The sequence below is a fragment of the Drosophila mojavensis genome, unplaced genomic scaffold (genome assembly GCF_018153725.1).
Source record: "Drosophila mojavensis isolate 15081-1352.22 unplaced genomic scaffold, ASM1815372v1 contig_80, whole genome shotgun sequence".
NCBI classification, from domain to species: Eukaryota; Metazoa; Arthropoda; class Insecta; order Diptera; family Drosophilidae; genus Drosophila; species Drosophila mojavensis.
Genome location: NW_025318906.1, coordinates 549,993 through 572,793, shown reverse-complemented (window position 1 = coordinate 572,793; position 22,801 = coordinate 549,993). Strand labels below are relative to the sequence as shown.

At 43.9% G+C, this 22,801-nt stretch overlaps 1 protein-coding gene across 18 annotated transcripts in view; it reads left to right on the top strand.

Moving 5' to 3' along the window:
- Positions 1 to 22,801, top strand: part of LOC6578270 (PDZ and LIM domain protein Zasp) — a 64,486-nt gene that overhangs the window by 20,535 nt on the left and 21,150 nt on the right. For all 18 annotated transcript variants that reach the window (XM_032729952.2, XM_032729948.2, XM_032729953.2 and 15 more), the window contains 3 exons: positions 20,451 to 20,602; positions 20,674 to 20,830; positions 22,102 to 22,238. In XM_032729952.2, the coding sequence (XP_032585843.1) occupies positions 20,451 to 20,602; positions 20,674 to 20,830; positions 22,102 to 22,238 (446 nt within the window). The remainder of the gene's footprint in view (positions 1 to 20,450; positions 20,603 to 20,673; positions 20,831 to 22,101; positions 22,239 to 22,801) is intronic.

Below are 22,801 nucleotides of genomic sequence, written 5' to 3'. Positions count from 1 at the left end.
ACCAACAACCCCTCGCTGTCTCTCTCACTTTTTCGCTCTCTCTCTCTCACTGTGTTTTCACTGTAAGCCGTCAGCTGCATGGCCTGGCGCCTTTTGAACACTTCAAGCTCAATTGAATTTAGAATATGCCACACTTGAGGCAGCATCCAAGGCAGCTGCTGCGTTGCAAGTGCATTAAAACTTCCCCCTTTGCCGCGCTGCGTCTCGGGGCGTGGCTGTCGAGGCATTTAATGAGCGCGCGTGTTGCCAAAGTGTGCAGCATCTGCTGCTGAGGCTCAATTTGGGATTTAGTGTTACCTCAGTTACCTCAGTAATAATGCTGCACACGACAACAAAACTGACAAACAATCTTGGCTCTCTCTCACTCTTGTTCTATCCCTCTCTGGTGGCTCATTAAGCTAAAAAATGAACTGACCGCTGAGCGCTAGCAAAAAATCATAAAAATAAGCCACTCAGCTGCTTAAATCGGATTAATTTATGCTTTCGTCGAACCTCGAAATGAAGTCCTTTCGTAAAAGGACTCGACTCTTGCTTTTGCTTGTCTTTGTTATTTTTTTCTCTCTGCTGGCCACACACAGGGGGACGGACAGAGGGCAGATAGAGTCTCTCTCACATATTGCCACGTTTATATTTCATTATCAAGTGCAGGGTCGAATGAAAAGGCGCTCAACACACACACACACAAAGAGCCAAAGCTAACGAGAAAAGGAAAAAAATACAAAATAAAAGCGAAACCCAGGCCAAGAGTCCGCTTGCTGGTTGACTTCATCCGCACAAATAATGGTCGCCAAATAAGTAATACAAAAAAGCGTCAATTCGGTTTAGTACAAATTTACAGAGAAAACGAAGCAAATGAGAGCGCTCGCATGGGGAGTGCACGACTAGCGAATGACCTGCATTTAACCGGACTCTGGTTCTCTATAAATCGTGCACATACATTCTTATGTCATGCATATAGATAAAGTTGCATTGTGATACTCTAATACATATATACTGTTATACTGTAATATTGTTATACTATTATACTGCCATAGATAGTTAGTGTTGTTATACTGTTATATTGTTATACCTGTATACTGGTATACTATAACATCAAATACAAACGAATAGAGCTAGAATACATCAAGTCTTTGTTATCAGCCCCTCTACCTGCAACATATATGTTATCAATAGCAATATACCCTGCTGACACATTTTGCAATGGGTATATCAAATAGGAATAGCTAAAACCAAATTTCAACGAGCTTCAGCTGAAAGGATGCTGCCTCTTCGCTATAGAAATAGCTACTCCAGCAGCTACAGCTATTAGCCAACTTAAAGTCTAGACTGTTGCTGGCCCTGGCCCTGACTCTGCTGCTGGTTCTACTGCTGGTTCTGGTTCTGGGTCTGGGTCTGGGTCTGGCCATGGCGCTGGCTACTAACAAGCTACTGTCGGCAGCCAAGGCAACCGACGCGACGTGCAGTTCCTCCTCCACATGTGGCCGCCCACTGCCATCACTTCAGCGTTTTGCATTCAACTCTCTGCGTTTTGTGCATGCAAATCTGTTTTGCGTGTTTCTGTTTGTGTTTTGTCTTTTTGTTTTTCTTGTTCTCTGCCGTTTCTTCCTCTTCTCCGCATTCTTTTTTCTGTTATTTTTGCAGAAGTCTTCGTGTTTGTAGTCCCCTTTCGCAGAGCCATTAATTATTTGACTCCTGTCTGGCTGAATTTTTCGTCTGCTGTGATGTTTGTCTTTGTCTCCAAATATGGAAATCCATAATTTTCAAAACTCGCTTTGGAATGCTCTCTAAGCAGGGCAGTTGAAACGGAAGTTTTAGATGGCATATACCATTTAACATTTGCTGGTAACAGAGTGCACAGCTGTTAAACTTAACATTTGTTAATAGCAAATGTTAAGAGATTAACAGGAATCTCTTGGATACATTTGTCTCCCTTGGAGCCAACTTTCTGGAGGGTATTAAGCAGTTGCTTGGCTTTTTGTTGACATTTACTTACGGTTCTTTGTGCTGTTCACGTTTCGCTGTTTTTGATTTATGAACAACCTATCTCTTCCCCAGTCTTTTCCCCTTCTGTCCCAAAAAATAATGCAAAAATTATGCAATGCTTCGCTCGTAGCTTTTTGGCTTTGTGTAATTGAATCGCAGTTCAAAGCGCGGCGGTAGCTCATGGCAACACACAACAAAAGTTGTGCATAATAATGAAATGATTTCTGATTGAACTTGTCTCACTCTGCTTCTGCTTCGACTTCTTCTCAGTGTCTGGGTGAGTGTGTTTGTGTGTGCGTGCGACCACAAGCGCCACGTGCCGCAGCAATTGCAATGTCAAGACTTGCGGTTGCTCTCAATTTAGTTGGACGTTTTATTAATTGCGCAACAACAATAACAACAGCAACAACAACAGCAAACAACAAATTATGCAATTGCCATAGAACACAACACCTATTGTTCAATCAATTGCTAAACAGTAAACCACACACACACACACACTCACTCTCACTCGGACAACATTTTGCTTTTAGCTAGACAATTTTCCCCTTCTATTAGGCATTTGTGCTGTGGTTGAATTTTAGCAGTCGGAGAGTGTCCCAACATGAATATTATTGATAAGGACTAGCAGCTAAATCAATATCACTCTGTTAGTCTAGATAAAAATACATGAAAATACGAGTGTGGGCCTCAGGGGATATAAGAGTTTAAGTTTACAAGTGCAAAAGCAAATATAAGAGGAAAAAGTATTCTAGGAATGCAATGATGTCTAAGTGTAGATGAATCGAAGGAGAAGACTGTCTGTACGAGTGTAACACCTCGACAGTATAAGAGTTCAAATGAGAGCAATGTACTCCTATCTACCTACTACTACATAGATCGATTTTGTTTTCGAGAATCGTTAACTTTTTAACAGAGTTATCAAATTTGATTCAAAGGCAGCCAGCTCTCACCACTATCGGGTGGGCCGCTGCCAGCTGCAGCTGCGTTACTCTGCTTTTGGCCATGGCGAAGTCCAAGTGTGGCAAAGAGGCAATTGGCAGTTAGCAAACGGCAATTACCAATTGTGAGGTGGCAAAGTGGCAAAGTGGCAAGTGCCCCTAACTGACCACAAAATTGTTGCTTATGCAGCAGAGTGAATTCGCATTGATAGCAGCCCGTCCAGTCCAGTCGTCACTTTGGCTCTCAATCTCAGCCTGGCTGGCAATTGGCAAAGCGAAGGCGTTAATTGAATCAGAAGCCAGGTGATAATACGCATTCGCAGTGGCGCCCACTTCCTGTGATTCATCAGCTCCCAGCCACGTCCTCGATTGATAAAGTCGAGCCAGCAACAAGAGAAAATGAACGAAGGAAAAAAAGGATAGCTGAGCAGGAAGTGGCTGGCTTTATTGATCCCAGACTCGACTCCACTGCCCGGACAGTGATTAAGTGTCTCTGCTCTGCGTGGCATTTGATTGATTATCAATTTTTACCGGTTTGCCCAGTTGCTGCTTTAAGCTGCCGCTGCCGTTGCCGTTGCTGCTGCTGCTGCTGCTGCAGTTGCCAGTTGCAATTGATTCAGCAATATTCCAACAGTTCTTCACTCCACGAGCCATTAAACGTTGCCTGGTTTCCGTTTCCGCCCACAGACTAACAGAGACAGAGACAGAGATGAGGAGAGAGAGAGAGGGGGAGATGGCAGAAAGAGAAGAGGCAGGTAGACAGGCGATATTCGCATCCGTTTCTGATTGGACAGACAGGCAGGCGAGCGTATTAGCGCTGAGCACAAGGCGTGTCTCGTGACACGAATTGCATCTGTGTGTGTTAATGTGATTTACGATGCTGTCTGGAGCAACAAATGAGTCGATGGCTGGAGTATGTCGGGGCACGAGCATGCTTTCAATATGGGAAGAGAGACCCAATAAATGTAAGAATAAGGCGCTCGTGTCGTGACACGAATGCGTACCTTATCTCTTAACTTTCAATGCAAAAATTACCAGAGTATTACTCACGTGCTCACCTTTCTTCATCTTCGTGTCGTGACACGAACAGTGCTCAATGTTGCTCTAGAGCATTGCTCAATTCTCCACTCTAACTCTAGTCTTATCTCAAGTAGCGGAACAAGAGCTAAGGCAAGACTTTGCCCAACTCTTGTCTACACACACTCACACACACACTCGCACAGTATTTCTTATACACACACATACACGCATATAGTCGCATTGATATCGCTATTCAATTGCACTTCATTGCACAATTGCTGCGAGCTCTCGACGTCCAGAATTTCTTCGAGCACGTCTTATTTAGATTTATCCCAGCAGCTTCACTTGAGTTGTCCATATCAACTATCTGCCTCTCCCTTTCTCTGTCTCACCATCTGTCTGACTCTATCTCTTTCTGTCTATATGTTTAATATGTTATTGAATATTTTGTGGCCTTTACTAATGTCTGTATGGCGTCTACTGCAACTCCCTCGCCCTATCTCACTCTCTCTCTCTCTCTCTCTCTCTCTATCGCCCATTCTCTTCTGCCGCCTTTTTGTGGCCCACATGCAAAAGTCACATAAATTTTTGGTACGCTCTGTGCTGCTGCTCCTGCTGCTGCTGTTCGTGCTATGTCCTCGCCTAATCCTTGTGCTTCGCATATTTTTCTCAATTGTTCGTCTGGAAATATTCTTCTGCTTGCTCTGCTGTGGCTTTGACTCTGTCTCTGTCTCTGGCTCTGCTTCTTTCTTTTCTGGAGCTTGCAGCTTGCAGCTCGCTGCTTGTCCTTGCTTGCTTTTGGGTTGCATGTCAGTGCACATAAATCGCTCGCTAGCTGAAAATTCGCTTTGCTTCACTGCTTCACAAACACACACCCACACACCCACACACCAATGCGCCCATACACACACGCACAGCCACACCCACACGCGCGCTGATAGCTGATAGCTGAGCCAGCTGCTGTAGCAAAATTATTTGGCAAAAAAGAAGAACTCGAGTCAAGCTTAACTCTAGCTGCATTATGCTTAGTGTATGTGTGTGTGTGTCTGTGTGTACCATAAATATTTATAAGTTCTAAGCGTAAACTTAAAAAAAGAGCATGTAAAAGTACATTGGTTGAGAGTGCTGGACTAGGAGATACCGCTGCTGTAAAATTCATTGTATTGTGTATACCCGAGTCAACATACCCGGCTGGCACATTATGAATGCGTGCAGGGTGTCATCGAAAAAGAAGCGTTTTATAAAACGTTAAAGCGCTTAGCTTGGCCAAGACTCAGCTGCCTCTTAACAGCTGCCCCTCTTGGCCCTCGGCGTAAACGGTGAACCAATACAAGTTGCTTCTTGCCCACTCACAACTCCACATTAGTCAGCTAATGGCAGTTGTTGTTGCTGTTGTTGTTGTTGCTGTCTTTTACCTGATATATGATTCAGTTACTGATTCAATTTCTACCTGTCAGATATCTGTCCCTCTCAGTCCGCTTCTCCCTCTGTCACTCTCTGTCTTTGTTTTACATAAAAGAGTTACAAATGGACACAAAGTCCATCGATGACTCAGACACGAATCAAATGCAATCGGCTAATTTCTTAGAGTCTTATGAGGAGCCACGCTGAGCCAGCGCTCTGCCAGCTCAGCTGTTCGCTTAAGCAGTTCTCACTGCATTCATGGCTCGCGCTCTTCACGAATTTTTTGCAATTGATCTCATTTGGGCGCTGATTTAATTGCTGCTTAGTGGAGGGTTTTCTCTTTCGGGCGCATGGGCGGAAATGCGGCTAACAAAGCGGAAGCGGAAATTGTGCGCTCGCTTATCGGAGTGTTTATGTGTGTATTTTGTGTGTGCGTGTGCTCAAGGGGGATTCTCGGGCAGCGCAAATTGCGTGCTACGGCGTAATCGAAATAAATTATGAGCACAACTTACGCTGCGGTTGGAGAGGAAACGGCGAGACGGACAAGGGCAGGAAGGAGAGGAAGGAGCACGCCGCTGCGAGGAGAGAAGGTGAGAAGAAAATCCGTAGACGGCTAGCTGGGAGGAGCGACAAGAGGAGAGAGCCGCAGGGTAGTACAGCACAGATTAAGAGGGTCGGAGCCATAGGAGGGAAGCTGGATGAGAATAGGGGGAGAAGCTCTGTAGATGAGAGGAGGAAGGCCGCAGTGGAGGGCGAGTCGTAGCCGTAGCTGATAACTGCGTATTCCTGCATGGTCTGCATGTGGATATCCGGCTTGAGCTACTGGCCGTGTCCGGGCTTTTAGTGCTTTAGCGTGTGCTTGACCCTGAGCCGTGGGCGAAGTCCTTATTGTGGCCGGCGAACTTTATGCGAACGGGAAACTTATAGCTACCCCTCGCCCCTCGCTCATACATTTGCTTCTGCTGTTTGTTTATGGCCCGTGGCGCATTTAGTTCGGGTTTCCACTTTCACTTGTGCTCGAGGCAAAGCCAGAGGCAAAGGATTAAGCTGCCAAATTAGTCGGGGGAGCAATTAGCGGGCAGCGTTTCAGTTCCTATCTTCAGTGGCGTATGTTTTTTAAGAGGTGATAAGAGTGCAGATAGATTGTAGCTGCTGTGAAAGCATTATTCTAGATATGTCTGCCAGGTATGTATGAAACTAGATAGAGCTGTTTGCGTACACAAGTGCTATGAGCTTTGATGTGCTTTTAAAATGATTAACAATCAACTTGACTATCCAGTCCTTTAACGAAAGCCATTCAACCTCTCACATTATATATAGCTGACCATTCCATAGGACTCTAATAATAATATTGGCGTCAGCTAATCAATCCAACTTAGAGCTTTAAAGCGCTTTGAAAGCTCACGCCATCCACCCTCTCTGTATCAATCGACATATCCGTTTACTACGAGTCAATGATACAGTTATTATTATTATTATTGTGTGTGTGTGTGTGGATCTGTGTCTGTAGCGCATGTATCACACATGTATCTATAATCAACATTATATTTTGATGCCCATTCATATTTTATTTTCACAATTTTTTATGGGCCAACGGGCACGTATTAGCCATAACGATATGTCATTGATTCTCAGTTAACGCAGACGAACAGTGGCACAGTCGATGCCCTAGACAGTCATTATGTCTCTCTCTCTCTCACTCTCGCTCCCTCTCTCTTTCTTCGACTCTGTCTGAATCCTTGTCATCGTGTTTGTCGCCTTTGGGCTTTGATATATTATGGCCTGTCGCCTTGTCTTGTTTATTTGAGTTATTTAGCTAAATGTGGTAGCAGCAGTTGCTGCTATTCCGCCTTCTCTTCTACTTGTGCTTCCTCTTCCCCTCTTCTTCTTCTTCTTACACTTCAATCTGCCTTTGGGGCTTGGCGCATTCTGTTTTTGTTTTTTTACGGTTATGACGCATATTTTGTTACGCTGGAAATTGAGACGTTGCTCTTGTGATTTATTGTATTGGCCTCGCTTGCATTTCAAATTGTTTCTGATATTTAGCCGAAGCGTCTTTTGGCATTGCTCTTTAAATTGTTTACAGCTGGCAGCTGGAGCAGTTCGAGTTTTTATGGCCTGGATACTGCAAAGGGGCGAAAAAAAGTCAATTTCGTTAATCAACACGAACGACTTAATCCAAATTGAATGAACTCGATGCCAAAAGCGGATCAGCCAGGGCTTATGCGAAGCGCCAGAAAAATTGGAAAATTTACACATTTTTCGCATTTTTGGAAAGCATTTGATGAGCCATGCGGCAGGAGGCAGGAGGCGGGAGGCAGCAGCCAGGACGCGGCGGCAAGAGGCAAAGCGAGCAGCCACCAAATCGGCTCAAGGCTCAGGTGGAAAAGGCCTAAAAAGGCGAAAATTGAAAAAAATCGCAAGAGCAGCAGCAGCAGCAGGAGTAGCAGCATGACCAGGAGCAGCAGCTGCCAGCAACACAAAAATAAAGCCTAAGCCTTGGACGTTAGACCAAAAAAAAAAAAAAAAGTGAGGAGAGAAAAGAAAACAAAAATCAAGCCAAGTCAATCGAGACCATCGAAACGAGTGTGCGTGCCTCTGGGTGTGTGTGTTTGTGAGGGTGTATGAGTGTGTGTGTGTGTGGGGCTATGTCGAGGCTCAGCCACGCTTGAGGTGATAATGTAATAAGCACTTTTTATGACCCAACAGGATTTAGACCTAAAAATTCCAGACACTGCGAAATGTTTGGCAGTCGAGCTGAGTTCGAAATGTGTGCATTTCCTTTTTTGATACCCTGGAAAATGTGTAAGCGGAGCATATTAGTTGATGTGGAACTGTAAGAATCTAGGAGTAAATAAGACTATAAGAGTAATATGGCATAAGAGCGTGAGGTTGTGTTCTCAGTGTCTCAAGAGTGAATGGGATATAAGACTGTGATTAATAGCGCCTAACGGGGTAAATAATGCTCACATTTATCAGTATAAGAGTGAAGGGGTATCATATCAAATAGAGATTATAGGAGTATGTATGACAGTAGCTCCCTCCAATAGCTCGCCATGTTAAAGGGTATTTCCCAGTCGTGCACTGCCCACACTCACTTGTTATGTGTTGCTCTAGCTGGGATTTAGATTGCGCAGGCAGCAGAATTGTTTTTGGGCCAGTGAACATATTGTTTTTGGCTCGCTGCTAATTGGTGGCATTCAACAAGCCTGTCAGCATCTGCGGCATTCGGTAGTCGGCAGTCGCAGTTTTCCTTTATGAGTATGTTAAAGGGGATGCGACCTCCCACACTCTACCTGCCTGTCTCTGCAACACTCTTGCTCTACTATAGAGCACACTTATTTGATTAAGCGAAGGTAAGGTTCTCATTAACAGAGAAACAGCGAGATAGAGAGAGAGAGAGAGAGAGAGAGGGAGCGTGAGAGAGAGAGATGGAGTAATGTAAAGAGTAATGGAAAATTACCTGACCATGTCATTTGCCATTAAGGAAAACATGAAACTGGGAAACTGTCCACGAAGTAAAATAAAATTGAAAAATGTCATTGATAGAGAAACGGAGAGAAAACAAATCAGAACGGAGCACCACAATAGCCAGGACACGGGCAAAGGCAAAGACAAAGATAGAGGCGGAGTGGGGGAGGGAAAGACAACGTCAGCTGAAGGTAAAGGTAAAGTGTGCCGCTGTCGGGGTCTCTGGTTGACTGGCTGCATTGACAATCGACAAATGAGAAAAGATAATGCACAGCATTAATCTTGCTACCAGCAATTTGTCAGCGAGCCAAGAGCCAGGAGCTAGAGCTAGGGAGCACCAGAGCCACTCACACACACTCACACAGAGGAGGGTCTCGAGTTTCGATTTGAAGCATGCCAAATGCAGCTCAAATATTGTGGCCAGCAAATGGAGCAGCAGCTGCACTTGAATCCTCTCTCTCTCTCTCTCTCTCTCTCTGGCTCTATTCTCCTTCTCTCTCTCTGTCCTTACTCTTCTAAACGTAGCTTTCATCAATTAATTTACAATTTGCCAGCCATTCGCATTTTCACATTTCCAACTCGTCGTCGTTTTCATTAATGGTCAGCGCGTGGGCTTGGCATACATTTAGTTCTTTTCCTATTTTCATGCTCGCTCAGCGAGTGGAAAATGGGCATATTGGTTGCACGACTGTCCGCCTAAATGCATAATGCATTATGAATGCTATTGCAGGAATTAGAAACTAGAGTTTAAGTAGGGGCTAGGACTCACGTAGTGCAAAGATCCCGTGTGAGGGCCAAGGCATATCGGAAGAGAACTATATATATAGTTAGGCCCTTATGGCTTTTCTAATCTTAGTCGACCATTATGCAGTCAGCTATGCTCGACTGCACTTTTCGTGTTTAGTTTTTCCTCTCGATTCATTTTTTTCTTTCTATTTCGTGCAATCCTTCTGCAGCCACATAGTAATGGCCATGTCCTTGCCGGTTGCTGCGTCCTGCCGTAAATTGCATTGCTTGCCAACTTGTTGAAAGGCTGAGCAAGAAAATCGCGCAGAGCGAGTGTGCACGGATGTGAATGTGTATTTGTGTAGGTGTGTGTGTGTGTGTGTGTGAGTGTACTTAAATGCTTTTCTGTGTTTTGCACTCAACTACAAAAACTGGGTTACTAACTGAGCAACTGGACACTGGGCAAGAGCATACTCAAGAGACAGATAAAGTGCGACAGAGAGGGAAAGGCAGAGAGGGAAACAGAGAGAGAGAGAGAGAGAGGCGGAGGGGGTGAATGCTCGATTTAATGCTTACAATTTAGACTCTTAATTAGATCCACAAATTTGGTTTGGCATACAAATTTTACGCCGTGCACTGGAATCGGAAAACGAATCGACGGCGGAGAGTGCTTACGGCGTATTCCTTTTAATTGTTTTTGCTGTTTGCTGTTTCACTTTATTTCGCTTTTGTTGCGCTCTCGCGTTGATTTATTTATTTCTATTTATTTTTAGAGCAATTGCGGTTCGCCTCAATCTAGACCACGCCCCCACGCCCCACCGCCAACGCATCCTCTTCTCCTGCTGCTCTCCGTCTATTGCCGTCTGCGTGCTATGCTCTACTTTTTTATTCTTTTTTTTTTTCTATTTTCTGCTGTCCGCCGTAATGGGGACCTTAATCACGTAATGATTTTCACTGCGCGAACCGTGAAGAGCGAGACCGAGCGGTTCGTCTTGAATTCTTGGCCAACATTGTTTCTGTTTCTGTTTCTGTTTCTATTTTATTTATTCTTTATATATATACTCTACTTCGTCTTCATTTTGCTTTTCACAATTGGCACAAATCTCGCGCTCGCTGCTAATGGGCAAATGCTGTGGCGCTAATTGAAATTGCATTTGCTTTAACTTAAATATTTAATTGAGGGAACGAGAGACGGATACTCTGAGAGTCTGTCAGGACTGCATCAAGTATTCGAGACTTAAGGAAATGTTCAAGGAGGAGAGCTTTATGAAGAGTCCTAGAAGAGTCTGGGAATAGTTTAAGAAGAGTTTTAAAAGAGATTAAGAATAGTCCAGGAACTACTGTTAGTAGTCTAAGAAGAGTCTTGGAAGGGTCTAGAAACAGGCTTTTCCTCTGGCTTTAAAGAGATTTAAATTCATTCTGCAAATACTTGAAATTGTATTTTTCTTCTTCTGTTGCCTTGCAACACGTGGCAAGACAAGCGGCAGCTAGTTCCCTTTCCGCGCTCGGGTGTCGCCTCCTCATTGCCGTTGCTTAGCCAAGCAAATTTTATTTTGCCTCTGCAGCGCTCTTGATCTGAGGCCACTGCAGCGGCCTCTGCAGTGTCAGCGGGTTCTTTGTCTTTCATGTGTTGTCCCTGGGGAGGCGCGTCAGTCGATAACAATTGACAATGGGACACCGCCTGGGTCTCCCCAAAGACGAAATGAAGAGCGGAGCAGAGCTAAGCTGAGGCTTCAACTGAAAAGGCCGCCGCTTGCCAATTTTGCTTAGAATGCGCAACACGAAGCGTCGACAAATCCTAATTGCATTTGCCTGATTGCAGCTCCGGAGAGAGTGCAACTGCAAATGTATCTGAGGCTGTGCCTCGAAATGTATCTGTGGCTTTACTTGCAGGCAGAAGTGCATCTCCAGCTGTATTCTGTATCTGTATCTGTATCTGTATCTATGACTGCAAACAAGTATTTTTAGCAGAAAATGTATCTGTACCTCAAAGTGACTTGAAAATGTGTCTGCATTCGTATTCATATGCAACAGAAGCTCAAAACGGAAAATGTGATTCTGTTGCTGATTCATTAAAGAGGCGACACACATCATGAGAGAGCGGGAGCGAGGGAGATAGATGAAATGGCAAAGGGACCGCGGCCTATTGGCTTATGACAGCGAACATGTAAATGCCATTTACAGCTTCGTGTTGCCGCTTGGGGTTCGTGGTCGGGGGTTCGGGTTGGGGTTGGGGGACAGACGAGCATTGTCTTGTCAGCGACTGATATCGGAGCGTAGGCGTAGAAGGTTTTGCTTGCTCGTCTTTGGCTCAATTGAAATTCCATTTAATGTAATTTGAGTGCCATCATTCATGTGCGTCCCTCGGTCTGCGTCTGTCTGTCACCGTCAGATAACAGGATGGACAGACCGACAGGCAGAGCCACGCTCGAGGTCTGAGATTGCGCTTACACCGATTTCATGGGTGTCAGAATTTTCGTTTACACGCTGCCCGTTGATTGATGGATTATTTAATGGTGCTCGGGCGCTGTGCCGGGCTCTGTTTGCCAGTTCATCTCGTTATATGCAGGCCGAGCGCACATATCGAACTAATGAAGCTGTACAATAATTTTCACAGCATCAAACAGAAAGAAACGTGTGTGTGTTAGAGGGAGAGGGTGAGGGAGAGGGAGACTGAGAGAGTGGGAGCCTCGCATCTAGCGACATGCAATCGACATTTCCTGCTGTGCCGCATTTTATTTTAGCTTTAGTGCAACTCTGACCCAATTTCTAGCCCACTGACACAGTAAAAATCCCTCATATATAAACAAACAAACCGAGAAAAGCATCGGCATCGGCATTCGGCACAGACATAACTTGCGGATACAAAATGCGTTTTGCAGTTGCAGATACTTTATTGTTGCCGTTGCTCTCGTTGCTGTTGCTGCTGTTGCTGTTGCTGGGTCTCACATTTCGACACGTACAAACAGCAGACGGCGGACTGCGGACGTCGGACGTGCGAACGGATTTGTCTGCATCTTTTTGCCAGACCTCTAGGCACGCAAATGTAAACAACAACGCCACATGTGTCTGCCTTACGCGCGTGTGTGTGTGTGTGTGCGTGTGTGTGAGTGGGTGTCTGGAAAAACTCAGCTGCGCAGGTAACGGCACTATTAGCCCATAGATTTTCCAAACATCCAAACACGCACATGTGGCCAAGCGCTAATTGCTTTAGTTCGACAAGTTCTTAAACATGTCGGGCAAATAGAGCGGAAATACCCTACATGGAGATGGCCAGTAAAGGGTATACACCCACAGAGCCAGCACTAATTGCTTTAGTTGGGCAACTTTTCGATGATTCGCCGAACAGTGTCATTCACATGTGCCAAAATATTCTCTTTTGAGATTTCCAATGCAGAATGGAACACATGACAGCAAGAGGGAGTGCTCAACTGGGAAATACCCAGATGCAGGGGAATGGGTCGTGGGATATACCAAGAAACTAAGATATATTTCAAATTCCAATACCTTTATAATTATTGAAACTAAAGAGAGACATGCAAGCATATGAATGTCTTTCTAGCTAAGTTAGTCAAGCTTAATATAATCAAGCATCTACATTAGACAGACAGATCCATGCTCCTATTTGCCCGTCTGTGGAAATACATCTATGCAGATAATGTCGTCCCAGAATATATATACTGTATTTGGCGGATTGTTTGGGTTTCAGTTAGCTGGAAACGAGCCTTGAAAATGTTTACCAAGGCTCAACAGAGTTTTTGGCATCAATTTAACTTTTAGAATCTTCAGCTTTTGCCTGGCTTCATTAGCTCAGGCGGTCCAAAAATTCTAATAATAATAATAATTTATGCATGCTTTTGACACAATACACAAAGGGTTAACTGGTCACTGGGGAGAGCGTGGGGCGGGGGCAGAGACAGAGGCGGAGCCAGAGGCAGAGGAATGTCAAACCGCATGCGAATGTCAGCGAGAAACTCAGCGAACTTCGGTGAACTGCGAGGCTAATTAAAAATATGTTGTTGTTGGCCAACCCTTAAGCGTCAAATTGAAAAGCTTAGCGCACGGGGTGGATACATCTAATGCCCCAAAATAGCACGCACACACACACACACCTCTGGCAACCTTTGACGCGCTCGACCTTGCCCGCGAATCATTCAAAAACATTGCCCGAGACCACCCATTGATGATGTTGTTTAATGCAACGAAAAAATCTCAACATCCTTACACACAGACACACACATACACACACATACACACACATATACCCACACACCCATACACACGCACACACACATATATCTGGAAAACAATGGCGCGTAATTTGACGAAATTTACATTCCTTAATTAATCTTGTTTGCGTTGCGGCAGTTGCCTGTTGTTGACTTGGCGCACACCACGCCACGACACGCCCCCTGCTCCCGCCCGTAGCCTAAGCTGTGTATCTGTGCGCCTGCCAGCCTCTGTCTCTTTCTCTCTCTCTCTCTCTCTCTCTCTTTATCTGTGTGTTTTTGTAGACTGCCTGGCGCTTTTGGCAATATTTACACCCTCCTTGCTCTCTGCACTCTCTAATGACTTTACACGCACAAGATGCTTAAATGGAGTAAGGGTGCAGAGTGAGTGGGAGAGAGATAGAGGAAGCGCTGCTCTGACAGGGGTAACTACGTCCTGGCAACCTGGCATCCTGTCATCCTGGCGTTTGTCACTTTAGCGCGTCTTGTGTCTTATTAACCCATATCCAGGCAGGTATCCTGTGTCGGCAAACATTTTGCCTAATGAACCCTCTCATTCGCATTAACCAAGACCCAAGCTGCCGGCTGCCGGCTGCTGGCTGCTGGCTGCTGGTGTCATGTGGCCCGGAATGTAATTCCTTGGCTCCAGCCCACGCCGCGACTCACCTGGTTTTAATCAAGAAGTCGACATGTGACAATTATTGAAATTTTTAGTTGCAATTGCGCACATGAGAGCAAACTAAAGGCAACGTGAGCGCCATGTGGAATGAGATTCATTTGAATATTCGAGGCAATATAGGTTTAAGCACGGCATATCGAGCGTCAAGTACACTGAACGAAAGGAGACATGATGACATGTAATATTCCTCGCTACGTTATCACAGTCAGCTAACACTCGAATACCCGAGAAAAGCGTTCGAGTATCCCAAATGCTTAGCTGACTCACCTGCTATATTTTCTCTGAGTGTATTCGCCCAAGACATCCGATCTCCAATCGCTCGAAGCTACCGTCATTTGTTGTTGCTCAGCAGCACAGTTAGTCATGAATGTATGCGCATATTCGTTGGCCAAAAGGTGTTGCCACACATGCGCAGCAGCTGTCAGTGTCCTTTATCACCTGTGCCCCCTGTGCGAACTGCCTTACCCGCCTGACCAGCCTCACCTGCCTCACCGAAGATAAATTGAGCTTCGCTTGGCAGGCGCTGCCCACGCTCGCTAGATTTGACAAGCGTCCAGAAACAGTCAGTCGGCTGCCTCGCCGCCTCCCCGAGTCGCTGTCGCCCCGCCCACCTGTCCGCCCGCTCTCCTTCCAACCTTTCATTAGCTGTGCAACACAAATTTCCTCAGGCATTGGCCGCAATAATTTCATTTGTGCAAAGTTTTTCCATTTTGCTAGTTATGAATATGCAGCGCAACATTTATATAAATTTCTGTGTGTGTGTGTATGTGTATGTGTGGGTGTTAGTGTGTGTGTAACTGCAACTGTCATTTCAAAAAAATAAAATAAAAAATAAACCTTGTCCACTCGGGCAGCGAGCGCGCTTTGTGGCACGTTGATTGCAATCATAATTTATAAATGTTGCCGACAGTCAACAAAATGTTGCTTTTGTTGTTGCAACAGTTGCTGCTGCTGTTGCCGTTGTAGCTATGTCAAAGCAGGCTCTGGGTTGGACTTTGGGCCCTCTGCTCCCTACCCTCTTCTTTTTTGGAGCCAATAAATAAATAACTTTTGTGAGCTGTTGAGTCATGCGCAGCATGTAAAAAAAGGCTAGAAAAAAGGCCAAAAAAAAGTTGGCAATTTGTACCCGAAGTTAGGCAGAAAGCCATTAGCGACAGATACAGCAACTTTTACTGTTCCTCCTACTGCATATGAATAATTGAAAAGGAATCAGTGCTCAAGAACCAGGAACTAGTTGAAGAACTGTTGAAGAAATCAGCAAGTGAACTGGAACAAAAGTTGCTTTGCATTCAGTTTGCTGTCCAATATGGAATATGAATAATTGAAAATGGAACTAGTTGAAGAGCTGAGAAATAATTCAGGGAGCAGCAGCTGGGACAGGTTTGGCTTTCTATTGTCTTCACTGATTTATAATAAATAAACGCCAGTTGAAGAAATTGGAATGAGACAGAGTAAATGGCTGAGGAATAGCTTAAGGAACTAGTAAATGAAGATGCAGCTGGAGCAAAAGTTACAGCGGAATTTCATTGTCTCCACATTGCAATTACTTGGCTGTAAATTGTTGACCAATTGAAAACAGAAGTAGGAACTAGATAGGGGAAGCAGCACCCAAAAATTGGAGCAGTTCCCAAGAGGAGTTCTGGCCAACATTGTATTTACTTTGCTGCATTAACAGCTCGCTGGATTGGATTGTTTTGCTTGGCCCGTGGATGGGGCAGCTGACCCAAGCGGGGGCCAGCCAGGGCGTGGGGCGTGGTCAAAGGGGAAAACTCTTCATTTGCCAAGTTTGCAACTGCAGCTCGACCCTTTTTTTCATTTTCTGCGCTTCCTCGTGGTATTTTTTTGTATTTCGGTCTGGTCAAGTGCTGCGGCCAACATTTGTTGTGGCAGAGAAACCGCAGCGGCATTTGCTTGATTTACTGCGGGCGAGCGAGAGAGAGAGAGCGAGAGTGAGAGTGAGAGAGATTGGAAGATGTGGAGAGCGCGGCAGATGGGGCGTATGAGTGATGGCCATGCATATTCATATACATTGAGATTCATTGTATTTGCGCGCTGCATTTCCGCAGTATTCGAGTCTCCTCGTCCAGCTCTTGAGCGTTTGTTCGTTCTACTTACGAGCATTTCGCTTTCTGCTTTTTATGGCGCATAAGCGGATGGAGGAGGATGAAGTGGATGAGGTGGAGGAGGGGTAGACGGAGGAGCGCGGCATGTAGAGCAGAGGAAGATAAAACTTGGCTTGGCAAATGGAGTTGGTGCGGTTTATGTTGCCTTTAAACTGATTTATTTTCAATTAAACAAGTTCATAACTTGGCCAACAACTTGGCAGCTTCCGCGCTGCCCTCGTCCTGCCTGGCAAGGACTTGCCTCTTGTGTTTGGCCTACAATTTACGCCGCAAATTTAATTTATTTTAGATACACCTAATCCACAAGAGCAAACTTGATTTATCAACATAAATATTTTGCATGCTGTCGAGTCCTGCGTCTCTACAGTGGGCAATAAAGTTAAGTGCACGCCTTGAAATCCAATTATTCATAATAATTTGCAGACATTGTTCTATTCGCTTAGACTGAAAAGGCTCTACCAAATGAAAGTGGACCTAGTAGCAATATAGTAGTTGAGCAGTGCACACACTTTTGTCACCCACTGTTCATATATGTAAACTGGCAACAAAATGTGCGTGCATCTTTCGTCTCCCTCTGTCTCCCTCTGTGTCTACACACATTGCTAGCCTAAATTGCAGAGTGTTAAAGGATATGTTTTTCTGGCTTAGGCAAAAGTGTGTGAAATTGACAAGAAGTGGGCGTGGGAGCTGGGCTGACTAGAGCAAACGGGAGCACATAAGCTAGGCAGAGTTAGTGCGGCCTTAGTGCGAAGGCAAGAGCATCAACTATGGTCTCCATTTCAATTACAATCGCTGTCAAGTGAATTTCAATTTGAATGCACTTGAATGGATTAGTTGACTTGATTACGAGCATTTCTGTTTGAGTCTGGCTATTAAATTTAATTTGCTATATGGATTTATGAATGCCACTCTCCCCCTCTCCCTCACCGTATATGTGCTATTTGGGCTTTGCCTTCAGGCACTTTAAATTTAATATTAGCAAATGTTGCTCAGTAGCAGCTCATCTCATTTGAACTCAGCCTATAATTTCTCTTCTGATCTCACTTCGTCCCATCTCGTTTCTTTCTCATTTCATTGCCATCGCAAATATTATCAAATGAAAATACAAAATGCTAATTTGTGTTTCATATCAAATTATTAGCAGCTCTCTCTCTCTTTTTCTCCTTTGCACCCCTGTCCTGCTATAAATCATCATTTGCTAGGGTCCTCTGGTTAACACATGTAATATCTCGTGCTGGCTGGCCTCCAAATTTTTGGCAAACTGTAGCCAGAGTCAAAGTGTGTCGCCCGCTGCAGCTGGGCCAGAGGGGGGTCAACGTTTTATGGTAGTTGAAATGGAGCTCGCTCTCGACAGGCTCATAAGTCAAAGGCAGCAAACAAATGCCTTGTCAATTGGCGGCTGGCCGCAAATGCTATAAAGCTGACAAATGTCTAACAAGCGCAAGCGGCCCCAAGCCACAACAAAGCTGGCAAACAGCGGACAGCGGTGCAGTGGCTCCGTCCCGGCCCACAGAGAGCCGCAAACACAGCCATGAACACGGCCATAGATAGAGCAGCCATAGACAGTGGACAAATATTGTGGGCGGGGCGCGCATGTTGATCGCAGGTACTCATAAAACTGTCCAAATGTCAATATTCCAATGTCACAGACACACACACAGGCATACACACACACACACATATTAAATCCAAGCGCACTTTTGTGACATGCAATTTGCTGGCAAACAGAAAAAAGCTGCTCTAACAGAACTAAGTGGAAGTTAAGCTCATGTAGCAAATACCTTATAAAAATAAGAGTCAAATAAATGTTTACTCTTGCTGAATACAAAAGTGTTGGAAATACGGCTTGAAGCATTACGGATTTCAGTGTTGGAAAGGGGAATTCGAAACAATTGCTTAGAGTTAAGACATAGATTCGATTGACAGTGAGTTCACTTTGTGATTATTATTTCAGTGTTGCAAAAGCAGCTTGATAAGTGTTGTATAACACATTTAAGTAGAAAGCTAAAGCAGGAAAACTTTTTTGTGGAATGAATCGCCTAACCATAGTCTATATCTATAATTTTGTGAGCTTCAGCTTGAAGTTTTTGTTTAACATTTTTCAGTTGTTCCACATTGCCCAAAATGTCTGTAATGCTTTACAGGTATAGGGTATATATACTTGTGTCAAATCAATAAAAACAAAATGCGAAACAGCGCATACTTTGATTCGGTTTCCCTTCTACTCTCTCTCTCTCGCTCTCGCGCACTGTGTAACACCTCAAAGTCCGACCAATTTCAATTTTCAGCAGTCGAGCAGCAGCAACAACAAACATGTTACAAGAAAATGAACATGTCAACAGCATCCATTGAGAGAAAGAGAAGCAGACAGAGAGAGAGAGAGAGAGAGAGTCGCGCGTTTTTGCTTCAATTTGCTTCCTCTTTTTCTCTGTCGTTTGCCCGCTCCGTTGGCTTCATTGGTTCTGGTTCTGGTTCTGGTTCCCAGATTTTGGGTATGGGCTTTGCAGGCTTTCAGGTTGATTCTGGTTTGGCTGGCTTTGGTTTTTTCGGTGCGCCACATTTTTAGCAACTTTGTAAATATTACAAAATTTAGGTGTCTCGCTTGGCGAACATGCCAATGAAATATTTATGCAGTCAGCCAGCAGACACACACACTCGCATGTGATTGTGTTTGTGTTTGTTGTTGTTTTGTGTAAATATAAAGCGAACCACATTCGACAGTTCAGTCAGACAGAGAGGGACAACGAGAGAGAGAGAGAGAGAGAGAGAGAGAGAGAGACCGAGGAGGCTGGTCTGTGTCTGATAAACAGACAATTTGGCAAAGTGGAAACGTGCAGAGCGCGCATAATTTTCAGCTCGACACACCTGAGCCTAGTCACGTGGCAGGTGGGGAGTTGCGGCGCATAAATCGAGCCTAGACTTAAGTCAAGTGCAACAGCAGCGGCGACTTTGAGGTTTCTGCTTTGCGGCCGATTGAAGCTGCCGAAGGCTGTGGCGATTCAAAGCATTTTAGTTTGATTAAACATATTATTAAATAAATTATTTCAAATTTTTAATAATATTGATAATGTTTTCAAACTAAAAAAAAAAAAAAATAATAATAAAATAAATTATTTATATAATGAACAGGAAAAGTAAAGGTAAATAAATATTTCATATACATAAACTAAAGAGAAAATAAATTAATATTATCAAAAAATTATACGAAAAAAAAAAGAAAATAAAAATTATTTTTTTCTTGTTATTTGTATTGAATTTAATATGAATTTGTAATATATTTTTATTTGTTTTCAAAATACTTTGCATCTATACAACATTCGTAGCAACTGTCGAGATATTTTGCCCTCAATCGAATTTCTTCAAGTTTAAGCACAATTTATTTAGATCAAAAACTTATTCAGCTTTAAACAGATTTCAGTGAAAAGTTTCAAGTTTAAGCTTTAAGAGATTTGCATTAAAAGCGTGGCAAGCGCTCTTCCCTTAAGCCCTCTCACACTCTCAGGTCATTCTCTCTCCTTCCCCCCTCTCTCTCTCTCTCTCTGGCTCTTTGAACACATGTGTGCAATGGGGGAAATGCAGCTTCTGTTGTGGCTGTGAAACTTTTACGATTTTAATCGTTGGCAAATTTATGGCTTTAGCCGCGCACAATTTCCCAGCGGAATAAATAAATAAATGAAAACACGAAACCATAAACTAAACAAAAATGAAAAATGAAACATAAAGAAACTGTGCAAAAACTGAGCCATGAATGAATTTTGTTGGCTGAGGTTTGCATATTTGCTGAATTCGTTTACTTTTAGTTGATTGACTGGTTGATTGATTGACTGATTGACTGATTGACTAATTGCTGCTCTCCTTTCAATCGCAATTGCAGGTGAATGCTGGCAGTCTAGCGGAGCAGGCTGGCCTACAGCCAGGCGATGCTGTCATTAAGATCAATGACGTGGACGTCTTCAACTGTCGCCACAAGGATGCCCAGGACATTGTTGTGCGCTCGGGCAACAATTTTGTCATCACAGTGCAGCGGTAATTTTACTCAGCCCTAACTATATTAGAACTGTGTACTAGTAAACTCATCTCTCTTTCCCTCTCTCTAGTGGCGGCTCTACTTGGCGTCCACAGGTTACGCCCACTGGCAACGTGCCGCAGGTCAATTCGCCCTATTTGCAGACAGTGACGAAAACTTCTCTGGCTCATCATCAGACCGATAGCCAGCATATTGGCTGCGGCTACAACAACTCGGCGCGTCCATTTGTAAGTTACAAATACATGAACAGAGAGAGCGTAGAATCTAGTTAAATTAGCTCTACTCTTCTATATATGTATCTGTCATGATTTCTTCTCTAGCCAAGCAGTTGGAGCATCTCTCAGCTTCTCCTCGTAAGATCAGCTCTCAGAGAGACTGTGATCAACACACAGCTACGAGCTTCTCTTAGTCTCCTAGCTGCTTCATAGAAAATACAGGCTTATGGATAGCTTAACACTTTCATGATGTAATACCCCACTCTGGTCCTCCCTTTGCTAATTTCGGCATATCATTAACAATTTCTACCAACTCAACAGCTCAACACCACATACAAAAGCGTAGCATACTTTTGTGGGCAGAATTTTGATCATTTATAAACTCTCGCTCCAACAACTGGTTGACCAAAAACTTAAAATGCTTAAAGTGTGGCTTTGGGTTGAGGCAGCTTTTAGGCAACATTAGCTTCACACCTAAACACAGACTCACATCCACACACACACACACGCAATTACAGGAGACGTGCTGATGACCAATGATGTTGATAGTTAGTCTCTCAGGGAAGTGCTGTCAGAAACTGCCTGCCCTGTCTCTCTAGCTGCCTCTCTTTCTCTATCTGTTTGTCCGTCTCATTGTTGTGTGGGTTTTCATATTCATTCATTTTATTTTCGGCACAAGTGGAAACTTGTCTGTTTTCTGTGAGTTGACAACATTTGCATTTATACGATGTTCCTTTCCTCTCCAACAGCCTCTCTCTCCATCTCTCTCTCTCTCTCTGTCACTCTGTTCATCCCTTCTCTGTCTGTCAGTCTGTTTGTGCGTAGTTTTTGAAAAGTGTCAGAATGAGTAATGAATAAGAGTGCTAGGATTATTTGCTGGCAAGAATTAATGTGATTCACACACACACACGCTCTCACACATTCAGTCTCACACACATACACTCACCCAAGCACACACATGTGTCATGCATAATAATATCAATGTGTATGATATGCATATATTTGCGTACATTTTATTGTTATGAATTTATATTATAATCATTTCTATATGAGACGGCACAGTGGGTTAGGCGAGCAGAAAACGGAACTAGAATTACAAAATTTACTTAAATAAAACAGAAATACAATAATATGAATAAATAAAATAGATTGAGTGCGCACAAAATTTACATAAAATATAAATTTAAAATAGCATAAATAATATCAATACCAAATCAAAATAGTAATTGCATTTTCCATACATTGTCTCACTGAATTGCTCAACCTCTGTTTTGTTGTTGCAGGCCAACGGCGGCGGCGACGGCGGCGTGAAGAGCATCGTCAATAAACAATACAACACCCCGGTTGGCATTTACAGCGATGAATCTATTGCGGAAACCCTCTCCGCTCAGGCGGAGGTTTTGGCTGGCGGTGTTCTAGGGTAAGTAATTCAACTAGATGGCTGACATCTCGCTCTCTCTGTCCTTCCTCTGTCTCTCTCTCATCCTCTGTTTTGCGCTGGTCAGTCTGTCCATGCTTCCCTTTTGGCTGGTTAGCTCACCCTGTTTATGGCAAAATATGAATGTTAAAGCAAGCGAAAAGCGTAAGCCCATTCGAGGTGTACCCAACTGCCGGATACTCTGCTCAGTTGTAAATGACATTCCCATTAAATTAATGTTAATTAGTTATTTAGCCATGTCTTTAATTCCCTTAAGCCCTCGTCCTTTATAGCTTGAGCATCTAGAAACTTATTCCTGTTATTGAATCTCCTCATATTTCGTCATATAAGTAAGGCATATGCAAATTAGTTTACTCTTCGGGCCGTGTTTTAGATTATCAGCCGTTCTCAAGGTGCATTTCCTATCGGCTCCTCAACAATTGTGTTGAATGAAGTTATTGGAAGCTCTATCGAAAATTCTATGAATAGCAGCTCATTCAGTGACTCCTAGACTGTCGATTGCTTAGCTGTTTTTTTCAAACTGTAAGCCAAAAAAAACCCTTCAC